Raw genomic sequence first — 21,147 nt, forward strand, 5'->3', positions numbered from 1 at the left:
GACACTTGGATCTACCCAACTAGGTCAGACTTGAGAAAACTAAGCACCATTCCTTTCACTTAACTAAGCTGAGATATGTACCACTTCATTCTTCTGCCGTAATATCTGATTCAAACACGTAAGTCAAATACATTGCTTACAATGTGGATGAACATTACTAAGTGAAAAAAAAAAACAGATACAAAAAAGTCACACATTGTGTGATTCCATTTACATGATATATATACAATAGAGAAATCCATAAGGACTGAAAGTAGATTATGGGTTGACTGGGGATAGCGGAGGGTGAATGGGAAGTAAATGTTAATGGGTATTGGCTTCTTTTTGGGGTGATGGAAATATACTGGATTTCGTTATGATAGTTAAGATATGCACAACTCTTTGGATATTACTAAAAACCCCTGAACTAGAAACTTTAAAGAGGTGACTTTTATGGTATGTAACTTTTATCTTAATAAAACTGCTATTGAAAAAAGAAGAAACAGCCATTCATTGTATTCTAGGAAATGGTCCATAATAAACAATTTTTATTAAAATAAAATTTAATAAACAAATTTTATGCATTCAACATGGTCATGTCATTTCATAAACATACAATAACTATGTTCCCTTAAGTTACAATGTGCTCTAGACACTCAGGTTGCCTCACACAAAAAGGCTTAAGTACAGGATTTTCCTCACACATGGAATTTCATGAGATAAACGGTCATGAAATGTGACTTTTCACGGGGAACCAAAGCAAAGGAAAGGCTTCAGAGGGGAAGAGAAGGAGGCAGGAAGGAAACTATATATGAGGGAACCTTTGCAAACGTCATAGAAGCTCACAGTGCCACTGTCATAATCCAGAAACACTCCAATCCTACCCAGAGGCCTTTTCACGTACTGAATTACGGGTGGGGAGTTGGTAGAGAGACCGTAATGATTGTTCGTCTTCAAAGAAAATAGCAGAAATGCTTCCTCATCATCAACAACATTCGTATCGCTGGTCAAGGAATCTTTACAGACTCCCAGAATCCAGCTTGAGGAGTGTGTCACATCCACCTCCCAGTAATGCTTGCCGGAGGTGAAGGCCTGAGCTCCCCACACCGCAAAACTTGCCGCTCCCGGGGGCTCTCTGGACACGCCGTGATGGCCTTCTCCAAATATCGCACTTGTAACGTCCTCAGAAAGGCTCATATAGTGACTGGTCGTGTCCTGACTCAGAACGTCATCCTCTGCAGAAAGAGGCAAAAACCAGGTCAGCGAATGGCATTTCCGTGTCCTGAGGGGCAGCGGCTCTCTACCCAATAGGTATTTGCCCCTCCGCCAAGAAAATTAAAAATAGAGAGAGAAATGAGAGTTCAGACTGCCTTATCTGTGAAGAGCAAGAGTTATTACTGCCACTAGGGCACACAAAACTCCTCCAAATCTTACAGAAAAAGAAAAAATAAATAAAAATCCAAACATATCATGAACTGTTTAAAGCAGTGATTTCATGTCAATCTATGGATAGTTTATTTCAGGACATCCCTAAAACTTTTCTTTACTTTAGAAAACTTTTCTTGTGTTGTTTGTCTTTAATACTACTTAACAAATAGATAGCACTTGGCTGTTATGTGAGTTTTTATTGGGATACAAGCTGTACCTGTTACATTTTCAAATGTCAAAAAATTTGATGGAAATCCACATATGCATAGTTTAGAAGCTTCTGGAAAGACTGTTCTGGCTTTACATTGTCAGTTCAGACCCCGGATTCAGTCTGTCCTGATTTCAGCCCTCTGCTGTCTAGACCTACTCTCCACTATGGGCATAATATGGTTGGGCCACATTCACAAATCCCTTGCCTTTCAGTTGTTTTGAGATTGATCTAATAGCATTAAAATTTTTCTGCTTTGACAATTTTAGTCTTTTTTGTCAAAAATTTCTGATTTTATAATAATAAATATTCTTTGTACAACGCATGATAAATGTACTTATAATCTAGAGCAAATTAAAAGCCACTAATGCCAAATTTAATCTTTCAAAAGTGGAGTAAACTGAATAAACATACAATATTTATTGCTGCTCTGAGAACTAAATACTCTGTCTCTTCATAACTGCATGACCAACATGATTGCCCTTCTCTTGCTCTGCCTGTGTCAGATGTAACTGAAAATACGTATCTTACTTTGCATTTTCAGTAAACTATAAGTTGCAAAGTTCAGTCTTGATCATTGTAATATGACTCTACAGGGAGAAAAATGGAAAGTCCTGTCCTTCCTTCAAATCAGGAAAAAAAAATTAAAATGGAAAAAGTCTCATTTCCAAGAACCACTAAAGAAATTGAAGCTGATTGTAAAGAGCTGACTCTCACCTCTGAAGCTGTTCAGCATGTCTAGGAGTCCAGTAATGCGCCATGAAGTGAGCTCTGGGTTCACTGGCTGAGGCTTTTGCGTCTGCACAAATTCGCTCCTGCAAACAATGACATCAGTTACACTTCCAGGGCAGAGGTTAATCACACAACCATTACAAAAGAAGCAGTTTTTAATCCAAGGTATTTGATCAGAATTCTCCCATTTTTGGTTAAATGGGTGTACATTATATTCTACAGTCTTGGGGATATAAGAAACGTTACCTTACTTTTTTCTAAATTTAAATTATATCAAATTCCAGCTTCGCATTCTTCTCAGATATTATTCCGTTTCTAAAACTATTGAGGATCATGCCCTCCCTCTGCTCCACTTCAGGTAATGCAAAGATCCTGGGTATCTCATAGAGAGCAGAAAATTCAGGCAAAGCCTTTGGGACTTCAGTCCACCAGTAGTCACTGATGATACACTCAGTGTCTAATAGGGAAGAGTCCACTGAGCCAGACAGCTTTGCTCTTTTCTACCAAGCAACGGAATCCAACTCTAGCCTGGCAGCCCTGGTCCTGAGGGCCTGACTTCCCACTGGGCACCAGGAAGCCACTCCCTCTGAGGTCCAGCCTACAGCAGGGGCATGCTGTGATGGAACAGGCTGGGTCATTGCTGCTTCTGGGAACAAAATCACATCCTCCTCTTCCCATTCTTAGAGCATCTCTTTCTTTCCTGTCTTTTTCACCTTACAGCTCTCTAGGGTAGGTGCCTCCTCTGTGATACCTTAGAAAAATCCCTTCAGTAAGGTTTATTTGTGATGAGGCTAGAGAAGATGGGGGGTGGAGGGGGAGAGTGGGTGAAACAAAGCCCAGAATGTCAGATGGTTTTAGGTATATTTGAATTCAGCCACATAAGAAGGAAGCTTTGAGACCAAGAAGCAGAAGGCCTCGGGGTGTCTTTTGAAACAAAATAGAAAATAGCCACAGAGGATGCTGTTAATAGCTCAAAACATATGTTCATTTCATCAATGAGAGAACGACTTGCTCAGAAATCAGAAATCATTGGTGTAAACTCACCTTTCCAGTACATTTCCCAAGTCCTGCAAGGAAAAAAAAAAGATACTGTTAATCATCAGAGTTCTGACCTTTTGCATCTTCTCTAGTATTCTTGTTTTCTTGTTTTAATAATGTATTTTTTCTTACTCCCCTCTAAGGAACGTCAGAGGCTGTCTTAATAACAGAGCCTAAACTAAAACAGAGTGCACTGAGGAAGCAGGGAGGTCAGGAAGAGGCTGTGTAGTGATGCAACAAGATCTAGGTTTCCAGTGTCACTCATTGCCCAGTCTTATTCCCAAGGAGAGATCTGACCAATTATGATAAGAATTACAGCAAAACAGAGAAACATATAAAAAATAATAACTATAGAGTGCATTGAAATTGATTACCAAATTCTACAAGTCTTGCCTGGGCAAGGGGCCAAACCTCAATGTCTTCAGCAAGTGGCTTTTGTGTGGGATAGCTGAGAGTGTCAATGGACTAGGAGAACATAAATTGAGAATTATCCCAACAAAGTTAACCTTCCCCTGGTCACAGAGTTTTGCTGATTTGGGGTAATGTGTCTGCACGGATAGTACTCCTGATTACACTGAAATAATTTTGTCCTATGTTAGTTACCAAAACGCCAAAAGTCTCCCAAAGATTACCATGATATGAGGAAATATGTGGTTGGACAAACATAATGATGGGAGTCAAGGAGCGTTATCACTTAGCTGAGAGGAATGGTAAATGCAGGTAACATTTCAATGTCATGGCAACATTGTCCAGAAAAGGATTCCAGTCTCTGAGGATGGACCCTTCCTTCTCACCTGGAGCAGCTCCACGTCAGGCTTGTGGCACATCTCAGTCAGCTCTCTGTACATTTCTTTCAGGCTTTCTTTCTGTTGGGTCATTCTGAATTCACTTTCCTTGAGTTGTCGGAAAATCTCCTTTGCTTCCTTCTCCAGTGTCTCCAGCTGGAGTTGCTCCTCCTCACGGAGAAATAGATGCATCTTGTGATATTGAACTTTGATCATCATCTTCCTTAAGGCCACGTAGTCCTGCAGAGATAGTGGATTAAAAGGATTACGTATCCACACTCTCAACAGAAATCTTCAATCTTCCATATTTCCTTAGCATCATCAAGAAATAACTTGGTAAACTTTCTGCCTCACATCACAAAGTGTCTTAAATATTTGCTAGTCCTCTCTATCCATCCTTTCTCTATGTTCCTAGTCTCTTTTCCTGTCTAAATCAAGCCCTCTAAGGGGTCCCAGGCTCTCTCTCTGTAATGCTCCATCAATTATTTGCTCTTACCTGAATCTTCCTTTTCTCTTGCTCTTTTGCCTGATTTTTCTACATATTTAAAAATATTTAGGTGTACACCATTTTATACAGATTTTTTTAAAATTCTCTCTGTTTCCTCTAGTTACTACTCTTATTTTTCTCCTCTCCTTCCCAGCCAAACTTAGTGCAATGTTGTCTTACACTCAGTGTCTGAGAAGGTTTATCTGAACTTTCAAAGTTTGACTGTGAATACATTTCATGCCCTGGATATCCGATATACTCTCATTCTTTGCACAAGCTTGTGTTTGCCCGTATATTTGTGGTTACTGATATACCATTTGAAACCACTACTTTTTCCTGGGAAGAAACTACTACCCTTTACCTGGTAAGTTGAATTTAGCTAAAACTCTAAGCCACCATTGTGTTAATCTGCATAAAAACAAATAGAACATTTTCATTCTTACCTCTAAAATCTGGGTTTTGGTAGTTTCCTCATTCAGATTATCTTGCATTTCTTGAGTCACTTTCCATAAAGAGCCCATTCTCTTTAGAAGTTTCTCCTGCAAAATAACCATGAGCTTTAGCGACACAGATGATGATATTGTACATTTCATCCCTTTATTTATGGAAAAAGGCAGTGGCTGAGAAAACAGCAATTTTGAGTTAGAATGGGACGGTTGGATGTTTCTGCATTAATCTAATTTGATTCTAATATTTGGGATATCAGAGGTAACAGAAACATATAATAGAGGGTTAGGGATACCCTACAGATAATATAATCCATTTCCTGAGAAATTGGCATTCAGACTTTTATATAAGCTGACTATGAAGATGTCAAGCTTGCCTCAGAATTGCACTGGCCTCACCATTGCAGCAATTCCGCATGTTTGGGCAATGTTTCTAAGGAAACCTCCCTTGGTAAAGGCTCTACACATCTATGATTATAGTGTCAAATCTGGTTAACAACATTGAAAGGATACACTTATATCTTGGAATTTACATTGAAAAATCACCTCCTCCACCATCTCCATTCGCATCAACTTCATTATCATCGTCCTCAGCTTTCTCTCTAATTTAGGAGCCTCTAGATTCCAAATTGCCGTAGAGGCAATACCTACCCTGTATCCCTCAGCGGCCCATTGTACTGGACTGTGGCTGTGACCCTCATGCTCTGGGGATTCAGAGCAGGACCCGCAGAGCAGATTCTTGTCAACCTCACAGAAGAGCCCCTTTGCTTCTCTGTGTGCCACACACATCTGCTCCTCAGAGCTCTTGACCTGGTCGGCTCGGGTCTGTCTGGCAAGGGAAGCCAGCCTCTTGAGTACAATATTCGTTCTGAAATCTGGCTTCTCTGATATTCCCCTGCACTCAGGGCAGCGCATTGGAGTTTGGGCTTCCTCCCAGCAGAGGCACAAGCAGGGACTGCAAAAGCTGTGCCCACAGTCTATGGTGACGGGGTCTATGAAGTAGTTCAAACAGATGGAACAGATGAGTTCATTCTGGAAGGTTTGCAAGGCGTCTGAATCCATGTTTCTAAAAATTAATAAATAAATAAAAGAAGAAGAGAGAAAAAGTCATTATTGGGCCCTAAAGAAGAAAAAAAAAAAAGCCTCTGGACAAAGGCTTGTCTGCTTGAGCTCTGTCTAATCTACCTATTCACATCCCCTCAGTACAAACCCAGACACGGCGAATACAGACACGTTGGGTTTATGCTATGATACAAAGGAGAAAATGAGACAAGAGGGTCCTCATCACCCTTTTTGTTGGAAATAAACAATTTTATCAATCATACCTAAATTATTTGGACAAGCTTAAAGATTTGAACAGAGGGTAAAAGTTAGGATGATTCCAGAGTTTCTTTCATTAGCTGATTCTTCCAGAATCCCATAGAGAATCTCAATCTCTCTCTCCATGACTCCAAGACTGTGACACACACTTGCACATGCTTGGTCTCTATGCTAACAGTCTGTGTGCAGCCTGACTCCGAACAGACAGATGTACTTTATTCTAAAGACAAATAATGTTGATTCGGTTTAATCTAAGCTGGCTTAATTTAATCAGTATTGGCTTCAACTTTGAACTCCTGAAAATATAAATGGTTGAATTTACGCTTCCAATGTTAATAATAAAACTCCTGCTTTCGAGAAATAAAATGTAAAAATTGTTTGTTATTCCTAGTTCAGGAAAACAATTTTTTCAGAGTCAGTTCTGACCATCAGAACACCTTCACATTTTGAACTGGTGAAGGCTCAAGCTACAGTGATAATAAGCAACAATTAATCAGCTGTTTATTAAAACCAGAAAAAAGGAGAATAAATACTGGGATTTCCTCTCTACACTGGAAAATCCAAAGATGCAGTTAATGGGAGCATGACCGATTCATCTTTGTTTCTGATAATTCCCCATGATGACCAATGCCATTCTTGGGACTCCTTACCAGTTGGTTGGATCTATTTTGAACATTTTTCAAATCTAGTCTGCAAACTAAAGGCTTTAAATAGATAGCAAGTAGAATCTTTACAACAAGGGTTTTCTAATTAATTCAACACATTTAACTTTTGATGTGTATAAAGACTATTACATGCATACATTATGTGGAACATTTTAAGTGCTTTTTGGGTTCCATAATTGCATAAAAACTGCCGAAATATCTTTTAAGATGTAAAAACTCTGTTAACACATGAGGAAATAGAATAAAAAATAATCAAATAATTTAATATAATAAATATCAATACATTACAAATGTTCTAGTTACACGTATTTTAAATATCGATGTCATTTTAAATTACTAGGAAAGCTACTTGTTTTCTTGGACAAGACTCAAGCAGGCCAGAAGGTGCATTGTTTTAGAGAAAGTAGGCATGGAGATATTTGCTCTAAATTCCATACTCACCAGAGTCTACTATGAGTGGTCTCACCTCTAGAAGTTCTGGAAGAGGTGTCTATACCACAGTCAGCAGGAACTCTGTGCACTCTGCAGCCTGGCAGCTGCAGCTTCAGTCTACTCTGGAGAGGAAGTGGTCCCTGGACAAATGTGCTTTTTAAATGATTAGACTCACCTAAGGCCACACCTCCTTTTTGAGATTGGCTACTATCTTCAAATAGAAGAGGAAATGGCTGATTAGGTTACACCCAAAGGTATAAAAATGGCTGATTAGGTTTACGCGTATAGAACACACTTGAGGGCTACACCATAACAAAACTTAGACTTGTTTTGGGCTAAGATGCAAAAAAGTTGACCTCACGCAAATTATTCAAAAAGACATTTTAACTGAAGCAATTATTTCATTAAATTTTTTTTATTCTACAAACATTGATCTCACAATTTTTAAAATTCTTTTTTTTTTAAAAAGAAGGATGTGTAGGTGTATGTACACACTGCGTAGCTGAACAATAATTTGAATTTTTGTTTTTTTGCAGGAGAAGATTCAAGATTCGCCCCAAGCTGACATCTGTTGCCAAACTTCCTCCTGTTTTTTTCTTCCTTCCCCCGCCAACAAAGCCCCGGTACATAGTTGCGTGTAGTCTTAAGTTCTTCTGGTTCTTCTGTGTGAGCTGCTGCCACAGCGTGGCTACTGACAGACGAGTGGTGTGGTTCCATGCACGGGAACTGAACCCAGGCTGCCGAAGCAGAGCATACTGAACTTTAACCACTAGGCCATCAGGGCTGGCTCTAAAATTGTTTTCTTACTCTACTTTTTAAATTTATAATTGCTAATTAAGTCTTGAGCCATTGTTTATCTGATTATGTCCAACAATAAAATATTAAATGGAATACTCAACACATCTGCACTTTGTAACTTTCTCATTCAAAAATGTGCACCTAGGCACTCAATTGTGTTTTTAAATAATTGTATATATAACAATTGGTGAAATAACCTATGCTAGTATTTTTCTTACTTTCAATATTTTATGACTATTTTGTAATGACTGCTTTATGTAAACATAAAATCTATTTTTTAGATTCATATACCTTGGTGAATAATTTTAAACCAAATACTTTATATATATAAAAATATTATATATATAAAAACACACATATATGATATTTATATGAATATGTATTTATATTAAAATATGATATAATATGATTATTTACACAATAATTATGTGTATAACTATCTTTAATATACAGAGTTACTTTTTTATTGAGGTGTAATTGATACATAACATTATATTAGTTTTAGATGTATGACATAATGATTCAATATTGGTATGTATTGTGAAATAATCACCAAAATATGTCTATATCCGTCGCCATACGTAGTTACAAATTTTTTGTCTTATGATGAGATCTTTTAAGATCTACTCTCTTAGATACTTTCAAATATGCAATACAGTCTTAACTATAATCACCATGCTATATATGCTCTAGTAAATTATTTTTCATCCATGTCCATATTCCTCTACTTTATATGGGACACTGCCACAGCATGGCTTGGCAAGCCATGTGTCCGTGCACGCCCAGGATCCGAACCTGCAACCCCGGGCTGCCTAAGTGGAGCACATGCACTTAACCGCTGTGCCCCCGGGCCAGCCCCAGAAAATTATTTTTAAAAGAGGTGCTGTACTATCTGTATTTTGTGGGCACCTATCACAGTTTAACAAATCACCAAGGCTTACATACAAGTTGTTTCACTAAATCATCTAATGTTTGGTTTTATAAACATATGAAAATATTCTAACCTTGCTAGAAATTTAAAACGTGAAAAATCTAAATAAAAGTCATCTTTTAGAAATTATCAAATTAAAAAAAAAGTGATAAAAGAAGCCATTAAACCAGCATATCCTAGACAGAGGTTGCCTTATTACTCAATGTTTAAGAGGGTAAATTAATATAAGCTTCAGAAGCATCATTTGACCAGCAATTATACCTCAAAAATATATACTAAGGAGATTAAGGAAAGGAATTAGTATATATACTAATAAGGTGTATATAGATATGTATATGAGGACTTTTCCAGAAATTTAATTCTGGGAAAGTTGCCTCAAACATTTCTTAACATGTTGCATATTATCTACACAAGTATGTAGAGGGAGAAGTTTCTAGTATTCTCAATTTTCAGTAAAAATTAAATGGTTAGGTGTCTAGGATGCCCCCTGTGGTGCTGTTAAATGGTGCTCTCCCTTAGAGGGACTTGTCCAACGTTTGCCTGCACTGTTATTTCCTGGATTTGTGATCATTTCACACAGCGTTGAAAAGTCATGTAAACCAGGCTCTGTGATCTCATTCTTACTTCAAATAATAAGTACAGTAATTAAGCGGTTGCTATCCTTCTAAGTTTTACTAGGTACTATAGTAACTTTTCGATTCCCCTCCCCCAAACTCAGTCTTCAAAGGTAAGTAAGACAAAACCCCAAGAACCTGCTTATAGTTTAGTAGGGAAGACGAATGTGTATATAGAGAAATAAAAATCCATAACATCCCTAGTAAGGAAGAAGAATCTGCTGTGTACGACCTGGAGAAGAAATAAAGAGCAGCTGACTGAACCTGAGATTCTTCCCCGCTTCGTCTTTCCATGGGAAAACCCCCTGAAAAACATAGATTAAAAGCGCAAAAAAAAAAGAGCCAGCCTCATGGCCTAGGGGTTCAAGTTCGACGCACTCTGCTTCAGCGGCCTGGGTTTGGTTTTCAGCTGTGGAACCACACCACTCCTCTGTCAATAGCCATGCTATGGCAACGGCTCACATAGAAGGACTAGAAGGACTTACACCTGGAATGTACAACTATATACTGGGGCTTTGGGGATGGGAAAAAAAAAAAGAGGAAGCTTGGCAACAGATGTTAGCCTAGGGCGAATCTTTCCCAGCAAAAAAATTAATTAATTAATTAAATTACCTTTAAAAAAAAAGTGTAAATAGAAAAGGGCTTGAGTCTCTGCTGTGGCCAACACTGAGCCTGCAAAAAGCAGGAAATATCTACTCCTCTGCCATGTGCTAATTCTAGAACATTTGCCAGATGTGAATTCACCAAGGTTTATGGGCTTAGCTTGATAAAACCCTAATATGAACATAAATCTAAAAACGGATAGTTGAAAAAAAAGTATCTTTTGTTAGGCTAAGGAAATACTAATATCACGCATTTTAGAAATAAAAAACAGATGGACCAAATAATATTTTCAAAAGAACACTAGTAATCTATCATGCCTATAGATTGCCATGGAAGATCAGCTTGCAGCAGGTAGGTTAGAAAGGACTTTCAGTTCATTCATCTCACATGACAGGCCTGGGACAGGTGGGGGCTGCTGTGAGAAGCCTGAGCATAAGCAGTAACACATCTGTCTGGACTGCAGTGTGAATTTTGACATGACTGGTGCCAGGATCCCACCAAATTCTGGTACCTCAAAATCCTGAGTGGCACAGCTCAACTTGGCTACTGGCAAATACTGATGAATTCCAGGTTGACATCAGTGTGGTTGGTGGGAAGAGTTGGTGAGTCTTTTTACCAGAAGGTGAACAAGAAGGTATAAACCTGCTGTCAGTACTACCTGGGCAACTAGAAATAGATGTGAACACTTACTTAGGAAAAACAGTCCAAATCAGGCTCACCCAGTCATCTGCTTTTCAATTAGTACGAACAACTTTTGACTAGAAGTGTTGGAACACACTCAGACTCTGAAGCCGGTTATTAACCTGGATTATCAATACGCTAGAAAGGAAAACCTGAATGCAGCAGCTACAAGTTCTGTTAGGACTGGACTTCAAATGAACATTTGAAAGTATTTTATAGCATAGCTATCTTCAGGACATAGTGTATCGCAGTGTATTTCCTAATATGTCTGGGATGTAAGTGCTTCTAACCAGCATACTAGGGATCCAGTTTAAAATAATTCCATTTTATAGTATTAGTTTTTCAGAGGCGCTCAAGAAACCCAACTTAGTGGAGTGGGAGGGAAAGATGCTTTCTGACTTGGGGAAAACTTGGTAGTAGTCTTAAAGATTTAAGTTTTCTCTGAGGTTGAAAAGGAGCTCACTACCTTTTAAATCTATAAATAGTTTCGTGTAGTAGGTAATGAGTAATGGATGAAATTGTGACTCACTGAGAATGGAAGTCCACTGCAGCTGCTGGGTTACTAAATCCTGTTCAGGCTCCCCGCTTGAAGGAGTGAAAGCTGACGTGGACCTTTCTAGACAGATCTTTATATGCTGTTCCTGCTACAATGTATCTCCTCTTTTACACAAATGTTGTCCCCACCATATGGTAGCAGTTTCATTTGTGCCATTTTGGTATGGAAAGAATTGAGGTGAGAAGGCTGAAAATACTAACCCTTCTTTGGTGTGTGGCTTGTCCCTTATTCTGTAGAGCATAAAACATCTTCTAAGAGCCCCAGCCACAGACATACATTTAAAAATCAACTTCTCAATTACACACACACACCTTGTTTGATTACTGATTTGAGTGGTCTATTGGGGAGAATTGACATATTTACTATATTTTGTCTTCCAATCCATGAATATGAGCTGTCTCTCCTTTTACTCATATTTCTTTAATTTCTTTCAATAATGTTTTATAGTTTATATGCATGGAATTGTATATCTTTCATTAGATTTATTTTTACTTAATTGATGTTTCTGATAATATTTTAAATACATTTTAAATAGACTTTTCCACTTTTTATTGTTGTTTAGAGAAATACGCTTGATTGAATTTCTTCTTAACTTCAATAATTATAAATTTCAGGAAATTTTCTAATCACACAATCATGTTATGCTAATAATGCAACCTATGATAGCTTTATTTTTTCCCAAATCTTATTTATTTATTTATTTATTTTTTGTGAGGAAGATCAGCCCTGAGCTAACATCCGTGCTAATCCTACTCTTTTTGCTGAGGAAGATCGGCTCTGAGCTAACATCTAGTGCCAATTCTCCTCCTTTTTTTTGCCCCCCAAAGCCCCAGTAGATAGTGGTACGTCATAGCTGCACATCTTTCTAGTTGCTGTATGTGGGACGTGGCCTCAGCATGGCGGGAGAAGCGGTGCATCGGTGCGCGCCTGGGATCTGAACCTGGGCCTCCAGTAGTGGAGCACTCTCACTTAACCGCTAAGCCACGGGGCCAGCCCCAAATCTTATAAGATTTATTTCTTTTTATTGTCTAATTGCATGGAATAGGACATCTATAATAGTGCTGAATACAATTGATAATAGAAAACATTCATATTTCAGTCCTATTCTTAGGAGAAAGCTTTTAAATTCTCCATTAAATATGATATTTACTATAAATTTTTCTATATAACCTTTATGAGATTAGGAAACTTAACTCCCATTTTTGTTTGTTAATAATTTTTTAAAAATCATGAATGGGCATTGAATTATATCAAATGCTTTTCTCCTGCATGCATAGGAATAATTATATATATATATATTTTTCTGTTAATGTGGTGATTTCCATTTCTTCTGCTTTCTAATATTACAATACTCTACCTTTCTAGAACAACCCTCACTTGGACGTGATATATTAAGCCTTTGTCTCTCACTAGATTTGATTAACTAATATCTTGTTTAGAATTGTTGCATCTATGTGTGAGAGTCTGTACTATAAATTTCATTTCTTGTAATGTCCTTGTCAGGCTTGGATATCAAAGTTGTGAATTGGGAAGTATCACTTCTCTTTCTGGATTCTGGAAAAATTTGTCTAAATTTGTTTTATTTCTTAAATGTTTGGAAGATTTCCCTGAATGAGATCATTGGAGTTTTCTTTATGAGAAGATTTTTTAAGATTATGGGTTCAATCTCTTTAATATAAATCATGTCATGCAGATTTTCGATTTCTGCTGTCAACTTTTTTAAGATGTGTTTTTCAAGGAATTTGTTTATATCTTCTAAATTGCCAAGTGCATAGGCATAAAATTGTTCATAAAATCCTCGTATTGCCTTATTAACATCTAAGAAATCTGCATACTTGCCTTTTTATTCCTCATCTTATATTTTTGATTTGAATTCCCCCATCCCCACCTTTTTGGATGAATCTTGCTGGGCTTTATCAATTTAATTGATCCATTTAACGAGCCCTTTTTTTTTTTCAGTGAGGAAGATTAGCCCTGAGCTAACATTTGTTGCCAATCCTTCTCTTTTTGCTGAGGAAGATTGGCTCTGGGTTAACATCCTTGTCCATCTTCGTCTACTTTACGTGTGGGATGCCTGCCACAGCATGGCTTGATAAGTGATGAGTAGGTCTGCGCCTGGGATCCGAACCTGCAAACCCCAGGTTCCAAAGTGGAGCACATGAACTCAACCACCATGCCACTGGGGTGGCTCCTAAAGAGCAAATTTTTGGCATCCTCAATTTTACCTACCGTATACTTTTTTTAAAAAGTCAGTATTTTCTGCAATTGTTATTATAATTTTATTCCTAGTTTATTTGGCACGGATTTGATTTTCTTTGTCTACCTCTTTGAGAAAGGCTTTTCTTCTGTTATTATGTGTGCATTTAATGCTACAAATTTCCCTCTAAGCATTGCTTTAATTACATCCCAAAAGTTTTGTTTTAATGCATCCTTAATATTATTCAATTAAAAATATTCCCATCACTGTTTTTTCTTTAATCCATGCAGTTGCATAAGAACTACGCAGAAAGAGGAGAATAAATGCTGAGTGCCAAAAACGATGGACTGCGCCAGGCTGGGACTTGTCCGTGCTCAGAATCTTCCCTCACCTTCTCCCTGTTTTGCTCTCTATCACAAGCAGCCTGACCCTGCAGGCTGAGACTCCCAAGCTTTTGCACAAACTGACTTCTAGCAGGCACTGGAAGCACATTAGAGGGTGAGAGGAAGAGAGAAGTCACTATATTTCTCCTCTCCCTCTCTACTTCAGACACCAACTCCTCCATGATTCCAGCCTCCATCCGTGGTTCTGGATCTGAGGAGAGGCAATATCACAACCTCCCCATCTCCATAGCAGAGGGTGGTAGTGACTCTCTGATGATGCTAATCTCTGGGTTGTTTTGCTGTCTCTTGTTTGGCTTCTCAGCTCTTCCTTCACCAGAATAACTAATTCCTTGCATTACATTCTCTCTGTTTTAAATGCCCGGAATTATTTCTTGTTTAGATTCTTCCTGATCCAGCTTCCTTTCATATATCTAAAGTCTCAAGACCACAAGTTATGAGAATCAGCACCAGGTAACAAATTATTCTTTAAAAAATAAAATAAGTGCAGTCATTTCTTCTAAGTGGACTAAGGGTACCCTATTTGTTTCCAAGAGGACAGCATAATCTTTTTCTTCTTTTTTTTTCTTAGAGCTTTGGATTTACACATAACTGTGAGCTGTCAATCAACAAATTTGAAATGGAGTGTTTTTTTAAAGCTACATCTATAACCTAAAAGTTTTAAAGAAATATAAAGTATTCATTCCACTCTCTGTTTCCCAATTGATTCAACACAATCATCTAACTTATATGAAACACTTACATTCACCTTAGCACAGTTTCGGGTGTCTTGGGTGAACCGAAACAGGATAACTGAGCCCTCTCTCCCAGGAAGATTATTATATAATTAGGAAGATAGGGCAAACAAACAATTTTGAAGATATGCCTGAATTAATCACGCAAGATTTAATTAAATACATATTAAATATTTAAATAATAAAATTCTTTACAGAAATAAAATCTGAGCTACATATGTAGTTTTAATTTTCTAGTGGTCACATTATAAATAGTAATTAAAAACAGTTGAAATGAATTTTAATAATATATTTTAACCCAATATTTCCAAAACATCATCATTTTAACACATAATTAATATTAAAAATATTAATGAGATCTTTTACATTCTTTATTAGAATACTAAGTTTTTGACATCCACTATACATTATACCCTTAGAACACAGCTCAAATCAGACTAGCCACATTTCAAGTGCTCAGTATCTACATGTGGCTACCCTATTAGACAATATGTAATCAGACAAACCACCCATCGATGTGGGAGACACCTTGTTTTCAAACCCTTAGCTGGCAGAACAATGTCAAGTAGTCTTAGGAAGAGCGGGTGGATTGGAACCCACTTTCTCTAAATTCCATACCAACAAGTGAGCATTATAAATGGTCTCATGATGATAGTTTTAGAGGAAAGGCTGTCAAAGTTAGCCAGACTGCTTACTTTATGAGACAGGACTCACTGGTGGCTGTAACTTGGCATCCTAATGACCACCAGTGAGGGTCTTTATTTTCTGGATAATGTGGAGGACTGAATTTTATTCTTTAGCTCTTTTGCAGAATTTCCAAAGACTAGACACTTTTCTTAAGGTACTGTGCTACACTCTTAACAGAAGATTAGGTTATCATAGCTGTAAACAGGAGTTCAAATCCTTTAGATTGGATTTACATAACCGCCTAATCTGTTTAAGGAACCACCTACAAATACCTGCTGGTGGGAGATAATTAGATCAGTTTGTCTAACGCCATTATTTGATGTTACATGTTTTAGCTCACACAAGGTGACTTCATGTATGCCTTTCAATGACTCTTCATTCTAAACCTTAAACATATTAACTACAATAGGACATTTGGCATGAATCTTTTAAAAATACAAATTACCTTTTAGAGTAGTTTTAAGTTCACAGCAAAATTGAGGGAAAGATACAGAGATTTCCTGTTTTACCTTCTGCCCCCATTGGTGCATAGCCTCCCCCATTATTAACATCCCCCACCAGAGTGGTATATTTGCTACAATTGTTGAACCTACAAAGATACATCATTTTTGTCCAGACTCCATAGTTTACCTTAGGGTTTACTGTTGGTGTTGTACATTCTCTACACTTGAACAAATTTATAATGAAATGTATTCACCATTGTAATCATACAGAGTAGTTTCACTGCCCTAAAAATCATCTGTGCTCCACCTGAAAACTCTATGCTGATCATGCATCTTTTTTATTTTAAGTGGAGGACTTTCTTAATAAGGCAATTAAAAATAAATATTCTCGGGCCGGCCCCATGGCTTAGTGGTTAAGTGCACTCGCTCCGCTGCTGGCGTCCCGGGTTCGGATCCTGGGTGAGCATCGAGGCACCGCTTGTCCGACCATGCTGAGGCCACATCTCACATACAGCAACTAGAAGGATGTGCAGCTATGACATACAACTATCTACTGGGGCTTTGGGGGAAAAAAATAAAATAAATAAAATTAAAAAAATAAATAAATATTCTCTAATATAAATAAAAAACTGAGTTCTGTCAGAAAATTGTCCTTTAGATTGGAGAGGTTTGTAAGTACTTCATACGTATATGTTTTATTATACAGAACTGCTTATTCTGTTTGTGAACTTTTTTAAAGTTAAAAATATTTCACAACACAAACAGTTTGAATGATGATGGGGACTGAGTTACAGGTATGAAACTGTAAAAAGGCTGTGTATCATTGGATCAGTATTCTGAAGCACAAATTAGTTGCCGTGACTTAGAAAAATTCCCAAATGACTAAGCACAATGAATTTATAGATCAAAAGTTTGAAGTGGGCTAACGAACTTCTCTGAAGCATTGTCTAAACCTCCTATACCTATGAGAAACAAGCGCCATTCAAAACTGATGAGTCGGATTGAGGTGTCTACTTGGTATACGGGTCCTCTGGCTCAATATATTATAGAGATTAACTTTTCTCTGGGACCCGCTCCTCATGTCCTCCTAATATATTCTCGTTTAATAATCCTTTTGACTCTGCATCTAAGCCTGCCATTACATTGCCCTATTTTTCTGCTTTTCCTGAGCAAGAGGTTGATTTTTATCTGAAGGTTGTGGCTGAAATTCGAGATGGGTAAAGGTCTTAACAGTATGCATTTTCATACTACTTTGTGGCTTGTTTATGATCTTATCTTTATTCCTTTTATTTTCTTTTTCTCCTAACCTGAACACACACACACCCCCACACACACCCCTAGGGAAGCTAGAGACTAATCATGAATACTGAACTTATTCATTTAAAAGAGGCTTTAAGTTAGTTCTGGTAACACTTTGCTATATTCATTGCAAAAATTTTTCCCAGTGTGCTGTTTTCATTTCATTTATAGATCATTTGCTTTGTGATTTTTCCAATTTTTAGGTTTAGTAGGTCTTAATTCATCTAGACATATTAAACTGCATCATTTCCTTCTGATTTTATGGTTGTATTCTTCACATTTAACTGTTTATTTATCTGGAATTTATGTTGGCATTTAAATATATTTTATATTGAATATAAACTGAATTAAATTTAAATTGTTCAATTAGATTATAAATATTTTGTATTTACTTGATTAAAACAAATATATTTTTGTATTGAATATAAATTAAATTTAATCATTTGATAATTTCCTTATTTGCCATCGAATATGCTTTTTTTACAAGTAGCCTCAAATCATTTATTGAAATACATAGAAGGATTTGATTTACTCAAGTAAATATAGTGGACAATATGTAAATTGAAATATGAAAAATCACGGTGATAGACTCAAATAATCAGAAATGAAATTCCGTCTCTATTGGACTTTATAAACTTTTCAGTTTTCCAAAGCAATGTTATGTTTTATAAACTTTCCTATCAGATGAGTAAAAGGCATTAAACTTGCTGGTCAATGTAGGCCATAGAGTAAGATGGAGATATACAGTACTGTCCCTCAGACTAGAAAAGTAACTTTAGTATATATAGTCATTTATTTTTCTTTATGTATAAAATTCCTATTTGATACTTTATTTGTGAGCTAGAAAACCACTCTATGCCTATTCACCCAGACATCTTTCTCCTCTAACTGCACAGCAGATCTCCAGTAGTGGTACTGCCTTTAGCAATATGGAATAAATTGTGGTTCTGAGATTGTCCCAAGAGATTAATGAGAAATAAATGTCTTTATTGAGGAAGTCTATAAGAAAATGTTTCATTGTTAATCTTCATGCATTGTCTTTCCAATTTCATAAACCATGACCAGCTAAATTTGGCCTAGGTATCATCTTTCATGAAGTTGCTGTCCAAAACGTAAGTAGTATCTTTATCCTTTTCATGCCACTACAATTTGGTAAATGATTATACTTAATCGCCATTAAATATCCAAATCAATGTCAAATTTATCTGGCATGTTTCCTTTGCATGAAGTTAGTTAATTCTTATAATTTTTTAATCACGCTCAACAATAAATATGTAACTACAATTAGGTAGTACACATCTTACAACTATACTAGGCAGAAATAAACAATAAGCAAATTATAAGATGCATATAAAAGAATAAACAATAATTCAGAATTTTAGGGCTGGAAGCTACAGTAGGAAGTATCTAATTCAACTCTATCACCATGCAGAAGAGAGAAGAGGAAAAAAGTAAAATTCATTAGCATACTAAGAAATACTCTACCACTCAAATGACAATATCAAACATGTATTGATTACTGATTATATGCTGGGCACTGTCTGAAGTGCTTTACAGGTACTAGCTCTTTTAACCCTTAGAGCAACCCTATGAGATAGATACTGCTTATTGCCCATTTTATAGATTAAGAAACTTAAGAACAGAGAGCTTTAATAATTTGCCCAAAGTCATATTCTACGTAAGTGGGAGAACCATGTAGGAACGCAGACAATCTGTCTCCCAAATTTGTGCTCCTGACTATCATTGTACTACCTCTTACGAATGACAGTTACATTAAATGTGTTGCCAAAATATGTTCTTTTTGTGTGTGTGTGAGGAAGATCAGCCCTGAGCTAACATCCGTGCCAATCCTCCTCTTCTTGCTGAGGAAGATTGGGCCTGAGGTAACATTTGTGCCCATCTTCCTCCACTTTATATGGGAGGCCGTCACAGCACGGCCTGACAAGCGGTGCATTGGTGCGCGCCCGAGATCCAAACCTGGGTCGCCAGCAGTGGAGCGCGTGCATGTAACCAACCGCTATGCCACAGGGCCGGCCCCCAAAATATGTTCTTAAACCATGGAATTATATAAAATGTTTTTGGGGGGTGCTTATTGCATGCTTACAATTTAACTGAAGGTTCACAAAGCTTTTAAGTATTGTGTGGGTTTTTATCCATCTTTTAGAATGGTCTTGTTTACCTTGTCCCAAGTCCCACGTATCACCTACAATATTATCCAACTCTCTATCAATGACGTCATAAAAAACCTGTTACAAATCCCATTACAAAGTCACCACTGAAGTCTTAGTACTGAGCAGAGCTCTCCTTTGCCAAACACATAGTCTCCCAGATGCAGCCCCACGTGCATACTGCTAATTATTCACAAATATGATTGGTTGCTGTGGACTCAGCACACTGGTAGGAACTGGAGCCACCATAATGAATAAGACTTAGTCTCCAAGGAGCTCATAGTCCTGTAGGGGATATCAGGGAGCAGGAGGACATCTGGAAGTCTTCCCAGAAGAGATGAATCTAAAGGATAAGAGGGGGAGTCCTGTCTTTTTTGAACGTAAATTTCCATATGACACAGCTGTTACAATGAGAAAAAATTCAGGTTGTGATCTCCTGGTGGGTTAATGCCCTTCCAATCCATCTATGTTCAGGCCAGAATGCTTTGTAAAATGCAAAACTTACCATATTCTTACCCTGCTTAACTTTACAAGTGTTTTTATAAACTACAGGAAGACAGTGACATTCCTTAGGATATCTTCCCAAGCCTTACATGCGGCATCTGGTGCTTAATGTATAGATCCTTCTCCCCACAAACTCCTTGGATTCTGGTAACACTGAGCTCTTTGTAGTTCTTTAACATATCAATTCTTTCTTCTTTCTATTCTTTTGTGTAACATAATTCCTTTGCCATTGGGAATATAAATGAGTAAAACCACTATGAAACAGTTTGGCATTGTCCGCTAAAATTGAAAATGCACAAATTTTACAACCCAGATATTCCATTTATATGTAGATACTGTCAGGAAAGAGAATATCTTGATATTTGCATTGGGAGACATGCTCACTGGAACAAAATACAGCAAACATTCTAAACACCCACCAGCAAAAAAATGAGTAAGTACATTCCATTATGTGCCAGTTATCCAAGTCATTGCTTCTCTACTCCAAATTGATTCTTCATTATCTGCTCTTTGTAAGTGGATCTGGACCCTTTAAATTTTTTTTTTTTTTGCCAAGGGACATGATATTCAACTTTGTGAGTACAAAGCATTGGAGAGACATTGCAAGAAGGTATTTTCCTTCCTGCTTCCCATGTGCTCATTGGCAGGCTCCTGCCTGCAAATGACTTCTCCAGCATCTGGCTCTTGCAGTTTACCAGGCTTCACCAGTGCCCCCACCCCGTAGTGCAGGCTGCTGCTATAGCACTGGATTCTTGCAGGTCATGGTGGTCAATCGAACCCAGCAGCCAGAAGCTTCTTCCAAAACTGCCCTTGGATGGTTTTGTAGTGGAGTGCCTCTGGCAAGACACTTCCCAATACACAGCTTCGCACAGTGGCCTAGAGCGCGTTTCTGGAGCTGAGATTTGCAGCAAGTTCTGCTAATACAGCACTACAGTGACTTGTCATTCAGTGAGGCCCATTGAGGGGCAGGGAGATGACATGGACTTCACTGGTTGTTCCATCTCAGCCCTA

At 37.5% G+C, this 21,147-nt stretch overlaps 1 protein-coding gene across 1 annotated transcript; it reads right to left on the minus strand.

The window, feature by feature from the left end:
• Positions 1 to 723: 723 nt before the first annotated feature.
• On the minus strand, positions 724 to 7,585 carry LOC131407928 (tripartite motif-containing protein 64-like). The gene is made up of 6 exons (XM_058544522.1): positions 7,530 to 7,585; positions 5,755 to 6,169; positions 5,101 to 5,196; positions 4,167 to 4,410; positions 2,333 to 2,440; positions 724 to 1,214 (listed from the first exon to the last, which is right to left on the minus strand). The coding sequence occupies exons 2-6, from the start codon at positions 6,163 to 6,165 to the stop codon at positions 724 to 726; spliced, it is 1,350 nt and encodes a 449-aa protein (XP_058400505.1). The 5' UTR covers positions 6,166 to 6,169; positions 7,530 to 7,585.
• Between the last annotated feature and the right edge of the window lie 13,562 nt (positions 7,586 to 21,147).

Source organism: Diceros bicornis, chromosome 7 (genome assembly GCF_020826845.1).
Source record: "Diceros bicornis minor isolate mBicDic1 chromosome 7, mDicBic1.mat.cur, whole genome shotgun sequence".
NCBI classification, from domain to species: domain Eukaryota; kingdom Metazoa; phylum Chordata; class Mammalia; order Perissodactyla; family Rhinocerotidae; genus Diceros; species Diceros bicornis.